At 33.9% G+C, this 7,500-nt stretch overlaps 2 protein-coding genes and 1 long non-coding RNA gene across 12 annotated transcripts in view; 2 read left to right on the forward strand and 1 right to left on the reverse strand.

Annotated features, from left to right (window-relative positions):
* Positions 1–4,451, reverse strand: part of LOC144964487 (uncharacterized) — a 17,546-nt gene extending 13,095 nt beyond the window's left edge. For 6 of the 7 annotated variants that reach the window (XR_013643854.1, XR_013643862.1, XR_013643861.1 and 3 more), the window contains exon 1: positions 4,082–4,451. This is a non-coding gene — a long non-coding RNA (uncharacterized LOC144964487). The remainder of the gene's footprint in view (positions 1–4,081) is intronic. The other variant, XR_013643863.1, reaches the window with a different exon arrangement.
* The window catches only part of LOC144981136 (carboxypeptidase B-like), a 438,762-nt gene that overhangs the window by 320,098 nt on the left and 111,164 nt on the right, over positions 1–7,500 (forward strand). The window lies entirely within an intron of this gene.
* LOC144981165 (uncharacterized) overlaps positions 1–7,500 on the forward strand; it is a 90,724-nt gene that overhangs the window by 37,499 nt on the left and 45,725 nt on the right. The window contains exon 1 of one of the 2 annotated variants that reach the window (XM_078929324.1): positions 6,461–6,523. The exons of the other annotated variant lie outside the window; for it this stretch is intronic. Coding sequence (XP_078785450.1) covers positions 6,519–6,523 — 5 coding nt within the window. The 5' untranslated portion in view covers positions 6,461–6,518. Of the gene's footprint in view, positions 1–6,460; positions 6,524–7,500 lie in introns of those variants that run through there. 2 annotated transcript variants of the gene reach the window in all.

Consider the following 7,500-nt stretch of genomic DNA (forward strand, 5'->3'; position numbering starts at 1 on the left):
GTATGTCTAGATTTTAAGTAAAATATTACTGTTTTTATTATTTGCTGAAGAAGCGGGTTGAGCTCAAAATGTTCCGTTTTTTGTGTTTTGTTCTTCTTCAAAGCTGTTATATTCATTTTGTTCATTGTTTTTTTAGCATATTAGATTTACTTAATACATATAATCTGACACGTTCATCATCTTGTCAAGGAAACGTTGACTCCATTAATGCCAACATTTTCAAACATGAGACCTCCAACAACGTCTCAGACTTAAGACTTTTACATAAGTTATGGGTTTATACTTATCCGATATAGGTATTCTGCGAATAATTAATAAAATGTATTGTCAGTGCTGGTTTGTATTATTTACAATTCACTTATAAAGCGGAAAGATATATTTTACAACACTGTTCATCTATGTTTGTATTTTTTTTTCATCAATCCAAATCTAGAGGTCCTTATAGCTCAGTCGTGAAGTCTCAGGATTGAGAGTTTTTGCCCAGATGATGGATCCTTAAATCGATCAATATTTGAAGGACGAGTTCTCAGACCAAATTTTTAGATACGTGTCTTTCCAAAGTACAACAGTTAACTGGTTAAAAGTTGCTGTAGACACTGATGTGATGAAGTCCAAGCATATGTATTTTATCTTTACCCCCCAAAGTGTTTTTAAAAGTGTATTTTATTGTTATTTATTAATTATTTACTTATTTGTTTGTTCTTTTTTTCGCAACCACGATTATCATGATCAAGGTTTAGATACAATTTCCTGTTTATTTTCCCCCAGAAATAGTGAAATAAAACTTTAGAAATGCTTCCTCTGTCCTTCCCTCGGGAGGACTATGTCTTAAGGATATGTTGCCAAAAACATAAAATCAGCTCTACCAACTAGCTATCGGGACCCCCCAGTTAACCACCGTCTCAAGGAAAAATCATATTAAAAAATAATATGGCCAGAAAACTCGTCCTTCAATTATGGATCGATGAAATGACCCTCATCTTGGAAAAATACTCTCAAACCTGGTGACTTCGGGAAGTCCCAGACTTGAAAGATTTTGCCAAGATGAGGGCCATCGATATTTTAAAGACGAGTTTACAGGCCACATTTTTAAATACGAGTTTTTCCACAGCACGACAGCCAACCGGTTAAGCCTCCTACACCATTGACTGTCAAAAATAATAAGGATAGCGAATAATCCTTTGTTTTTCCACCATCGACTCCGTCATTATTTATTATTAAAGAAATCTTTACTCTCCATTATCTGCTGTCTGTCTCCCTGTATAGATACTCAGGTGCTCATAATACCCATTAGTCAAGTAAGCCTTGGATCGTCTATCTATTAGTGGTCGATATTTAAATCCTTCCTGTCCATCTATTCACGCACGAAGACGAAGGCAACTCAACATGTCTTTGTTTAGTTTTGATAAAGGTCATCTCCGTTCGTCTCTTCTCTCTCTCTCCCCCCCCCCTCCCACACCCAATCCCTCTATCTATTTATCCTACCATTTGCTTACCTATCTATCTGTCTACCTATTTATCTAACTCCATTTCTTACTCTCGTTCTAATTTATTCTCTGTCTCAAACACATGACGGGACTCAAAAGAACTATATAAATTAGGTTACTGGGTTTTGATGTTCAACAGAAATTCTCAGGATAGTTTTTTTATTTTCACTTAGTTCCAAAACGTTTGTTGACTTATTATCTTTACGACAAACTAAAGAGGTTAACATGACCTTCGATGTAATTTCCGACTTGTTTGATTAACTAAATTTGGATACTACATTGAAGGAGTGATAAATAAAGCTAATGCCATTTTAATGAAACTGGCGATGTCCTTACCATTTTATTGTTTTGCATCCCTTTAAGCCACTATAAAGAAATAAAAAAACCAATGGGATTTTTTGACTTGAAATTCTACGCTGTAGGAGTTTATTTTTAAAAATCTTGTTTAATTTTTGTGTGTGACACTGTGGTGTACAAGTATGGCCTAGAACTAACATCATAAACTAAATCATTAGGTTCGAGGGTTCGAGCCTGCCGTCAGGCACCTCTCGGTATGCCCTTAGGAAATGCACTATGCTGATTATAAATTTCAGATGGACAATGAGCCGTCTTTACCATCTCAATTTAAGTCACTGAAATAAGAGAAAATATTATGCAAGGTTAGATAAATTTGCATTCGAAGTGTTAAAATGTTATTCAACATTATTCAATTATCATGTTTTTAACTGGGTAATGATAGGGGTTTCAATCACTAGAGGTGGATTAATTATGCCTCGATGGCTGCAATGAATAGAAAACTCTAAAACAAACGCAAATATTTCTGATCATTCCAATTTGCGTCGGTAATCAGACCTGTCATCATGTAGACGTAGGTTCAAACAAAAGTTATGCCTTTTGTATTCAGAATCCAGTAATCCCTCAGTAGACCACCGACAGTGTTTACAGTTAGTTGTTGCCATGGTAACAAGACTAGCCATTTTTATCATTGTCCTACTCGTCAATTGCCAACAATGTCAGATCACTAATATAGTTCTGTCGTACACTTACAAAAAGTCATTTTAGATTTTGATCAGAACACTTTTTACCTCATGTCTGGATTGATTGAAATAATTGCCAATTTTTATTTAAAATATTAAACCTAAGACTCAAAAAAATCTCGGTGTTAGGAATTTTTGATAATTTGGAGGCCAATTTAATAGATCGATGCATAAAGTAAAGATGCTCTGGCCGAAATGTATAGAGGTGTTTTGTCCTTGTATTACAATAGGATCCCAAGTGTGGAGATTAAACCACAGATTACGGTGGCTACTTAATGGGTTGTTGTTGTCTCTTGGATATTACTTCACATTTATTATTTATCTCAACGATGATGATTGTCATGATAATGATGATGATGATTATGATGATAATGATGATGATGATGATGATGATGATGATGATGATGATGATGATGATGACGATGTATATACTCACGGAAATAAGGTACATGACCACATGACAAAGAATTCTTAACGGATATTTTATAGGCAGTACATGTCGAAATAGTTGCAAATACTTTAAAAGATATACGGGCACTGTTGTAATGAGATTTTAGATTTTTAAATGATATTTCCGTCAACTGTGCATCAGAATAGAGAAAACGCAAGTTTCTAATTTTGATGTAAAGAAACTAAATGTTCAAACAGAACATAAACTGTGAAACACACAACTTGACAGTTGCATGGTGCTACTCATATGCAGTGTGTATTCAAATACTGAAATCGTAATCGGTGCGTTTATAGTAATATTAATGAAGTTATAATAATAATAATAATAATAATAATAATAATAATAATAATAATAATAATAATAATAATAATAATAATAATAATAATAATAATAATAATAATAATAATAATAACAATAATAATAATAATAATAATAATAATAATAATAATAATAATAATAATAATAATAATAATAATAATAATAAAACAACAAAATAATAATAATAATAATAATAATAATAATAATAATAATAATAATAATAATAATAATAATAATAATAATAATAATAATAATAGATTCTAAAATTGAGCTTTTATATAGAGCGATATCTATAAAAAGTGCTCAAAGCGCTTTACAAGAGGTTCCTGACCAACAGTAACACTTAACATGTAGCACGGGACATTATGCCTTTAGGCGATATTACACTTTTTTACAATGTGAGTAAAGAGCCTCTTCCAAGAACTCAACTATGCGCCGAGCGAAGTTCGAACCCAGGACCATCCGGAAAAGGCACTTTACTCACATTCTCTTTTCGTACTCAGGTGTAAAATGAGTACCTGGCCGTTAACAGCGTTCTCTCTGTCGGAAAAAAATGTAATATCGCCTAACATGCGTCATGTATCGTTCCTCATGCTGCTTGTTGCTGTTGGTCAGGGATCCTCGTAAAGCGCTTTGAGCACGTTTAGTGAATATTGCACTTTATAAAAGCTCCAAGCTCAGGCTCATTACCTTCCTTTCGCTTAGTTGTGATAGAGTGTCTATTTATAGCTATATGACCGCGGTACTGAGAAAAAAATACATTTTCAAAACCAGAAAGAAAAATTTACCTCAAATATGGCTGGATCAAGATGACTTGCCAAAAAGATTGAAATATTTTAAAGAGAGAATTCTCAGACTTGCGAGTTTAAAAAATCCAGTTGAGGGTCATCAAAATAGATCAATGTTTGAAGTCACATTTTCTGGTCAAAATCTACAACATAAGTTTGTCATTCTACGGCAGTAGGAGATATAAGATTATTAAGCTCCTATGTTTGTACATTTCGAACAAGTTTTCAATGCTGCTAGCTGGGCGACCTTGGGAACGCACATTGTAAACGAGTTTGAAATTTCAAACGCAGGAGTTCATCTTATTACCAATTATACTCCTCTACTGACCTCAACTATATCCTTTCTTATCAAAATGTTTTCTTTTTTATATTCTTCGTTTTAAAAAAAAAAACAAACAATGATTGGTTCTCGAATTGACATTAAGAATTTTTTGTTTTTGGTCACGATGTCATTTCATTACTACTACTAGCAAACCCCGATGCTGCTGTTGTTGTTGTTGCTTTTTTAATTTTTTTTACAAAGGATAATAGGACGCCTCGTAATCTAAAATCATCTGACATTATATTTAGATGATAGATTCAATATCTACTTCAGACAGTATGCGTCGCCTCTAAGTACATAGGTCTACATTTTGATAAAACATTTCAACCGTTCAAAGACATTAGATTAGATCGAGTTATTTTTTTCTTCTTCCGATAATACAACAAAAATGAAATCTCTGGCGACGGTCATTGAATTAGAAGAAGAAGAAGAAAAAAAACCCCAACCCGATCTCATCCAATGAACAGTTGAAATGTTTTATCTAACTAAATGTAGACCTATGTGCTTAAAGGCAACGCATACTGTCTGAAGTAGAAATTGAATCTGTATTATGACCAATAAGATTAATAAATAAAATGTCAGATGCTTTTGACATTTTTTGTAATTTCAATATTATTTTTATACCATTGCATTGCGTAGAAATCCGAGGTCCTGATAGTTTAGATAGTGGAGAACTCGCTTTATACGCGAAGGAATAAAGATCGGTTCCGAATGAAGTCCAGATTTGTTCTGACCTCCCCCCCCCCTTGCTCCCACTGTCCATCCAGCAATAATTGAGTGGCTAGGTCTGTTAGATGTGGTGGAAAGTACTTTGAAATAGACTAGCGTCCTATCTTAAGTGTAGCAAGCAATTGCTATTGTCCGTTTCACGTTATAGAAACCTGGATAAACTCCGACTCCACGGGCCCAATGACACTGAAGGACTACTTGGCGTAGAAGTCAGTATAAAACCAAAGCTCGCGTGATACGTGATCATATCACATCACATCACATATCAGGAATCCCAATCACGATATTTTTGCCGTCAGTTGACAAAATGTATTCTATTTCTTTGACCAGAAAAAAATCGACATCAAATATCGATTGATTGAAAACACCCTCAACTTGTCAAAAAAAAAATCATCAAATCTAAGTCTTCTTTGATGTCCCAGGTTTAAAAGCATACGTCAACTTGATGCCATTTCAATCGATTTATGTGTCAAAAAGATGTTCTCTGGTCAAAATGGAAACAAATTGTTTTGTTACAGTACTGGGGGACTAATGAAATCTCTTACGTGATTCACAACACGCATTCCTGTGTGGATACTCATAAAAACGCAAATACCCATCTTCTCTCTCTCTCTCTCTCTCTCTCTCTCTCTCTCTCTCTCTCTCTCTCTCTCTCTCTCTATCACGCAAACACGAGCGCAAACACTTAGTAGAGTCAACATCTCTAACAAGTTTGTCTCTATTTTAGTCTCTCTCTTTCTCTCTCTTTCACTCTTCCTATTCAATCTGTGGTTTGGTTCTGTTTCTGTGATGGATCTGTCCTTCTGTTTCCGATTGATACGAATTATTCCCCAAGGATCACAACTCAAATCTGATTTCTATTTACAGGGGATTATCTATTGTCGTTGTACCAATTCAATCGACGTTTCCACATGTTTTTTTGTCAGAATTTTAATGTGGTTAAATGTGTAAATACGTGTTGATTTGTATTCGCCAGGCATAAATTGACATTTTGATAGGAGTTTATAAAAAGTTAACTCAATAATACCATCGTATTTTGGGAAAACACAGAAAACTCACCCCTCAAATATCATCTAGGTAAAAGCTCTCAACATTTTAAACAGGTGTTTTTTCCAGAGTACGGCAGATTATTATTATTATTATTATTATTATTATTATTATTATTATTATTATTATTATTATTATTATTTCATTTTGAAACAAAGCATTTCTATTTTCGTGTCGGAGTTTCTGCGCATATTCTTGAAATGGATTGAAGTAAAACACAAGAGCTTTATAATAAATGGGATTGGAAGTATGTTTATGTAATTCAAACTGATCCACTAGAGAACGAAATGACTTTGTATTGCTAAATTAAAGCACCGCAAATAAAATTCTGGAGTGAATATGAGGTAAGTAATAAAGAGCACGTTGATGTTGAATAATAATATATCGTGTTTATGAGGCCATGGAAATGTGTGTCCAGGACTGATTAGTTAAGTACTCACATTCTTTCACTGTACTCAGGTGTAAAATAAGTACGTATCTGGACGTTAACAGCGTTGTCTCTGTCGGACAAAAAAATTGTAATATCGCCTAACAGGTGTGATATCTCGTTCTACATGTTACGTATTGCTGTCGGCGAGAGGCTCTTTGTAAAGCGCTTTGAGCATGTTTAGTGGATATTGCGGTATGTAAAAACTCAAGTTAAGTTACAGTTAAATTTATCAATGGCATAATATTATTGTGGTCATTATATGCGTACACAATACTACAACTGTTAATTATCACTTTTATCGGTGTTTGTAATGATATATGGATCAGATATAACTCAAGGTATCACATTACTGCAATAAATACAGCCATGAACTATAGTAATAATTGCCATCATGATCATTAAATTCGTCGTCATAGTAGTTATCGTCATCGTCATCATCATCATCATCATCATCATCATCATCATCATCATCATCATATTCACAATGATGATGATCATCATCATCATCATGTCATCATCGTTGCTTTCTCATGTCAAATGAGTGTCAGTTTTTCTTTTCCTTCAAAATTCTGTGTGATTTATCATGTAAATGCTTTAATGTAATAGTTAAGGAATAACTATAAAACGTTATTATGAAATTCTTTCTTAAGAAAGAAATCAAGTCCACCTACGTGCCAACAGGTTTGGACACTTTGCACTACAATGAAGCGATCCACATTCTGTAAAATTTGATCCGTGTCTTCCTGAGATTTCCGTCAAGCTTCATCTCATCACACCATGCAGTATTCCGCCAGATGTTCTGCGTTTTACAGACCATAATTTCAACTTGTAAACGTTGGCCATACTGTCATGTGCCACAGTTGCTGAGTTGTTTAAAGAAATGTGGACAGG

Source organism: Berghia stephanieae, chromosome 1 (genome assembly GCF_034508935.2).
Source record: "Berghia stephanieae isolate SIO BIC M18660-M18661 chromosome 1, UCSD_Bste_1.3, whole genome shotgun sequence".
Classification (NCBI taxonomy): Eukaryota; Metazoa; Mollusca; class Gastropoda; order Nudibranchia; family Aeolidiidae; genus Berghia; species Berghia stephanieae.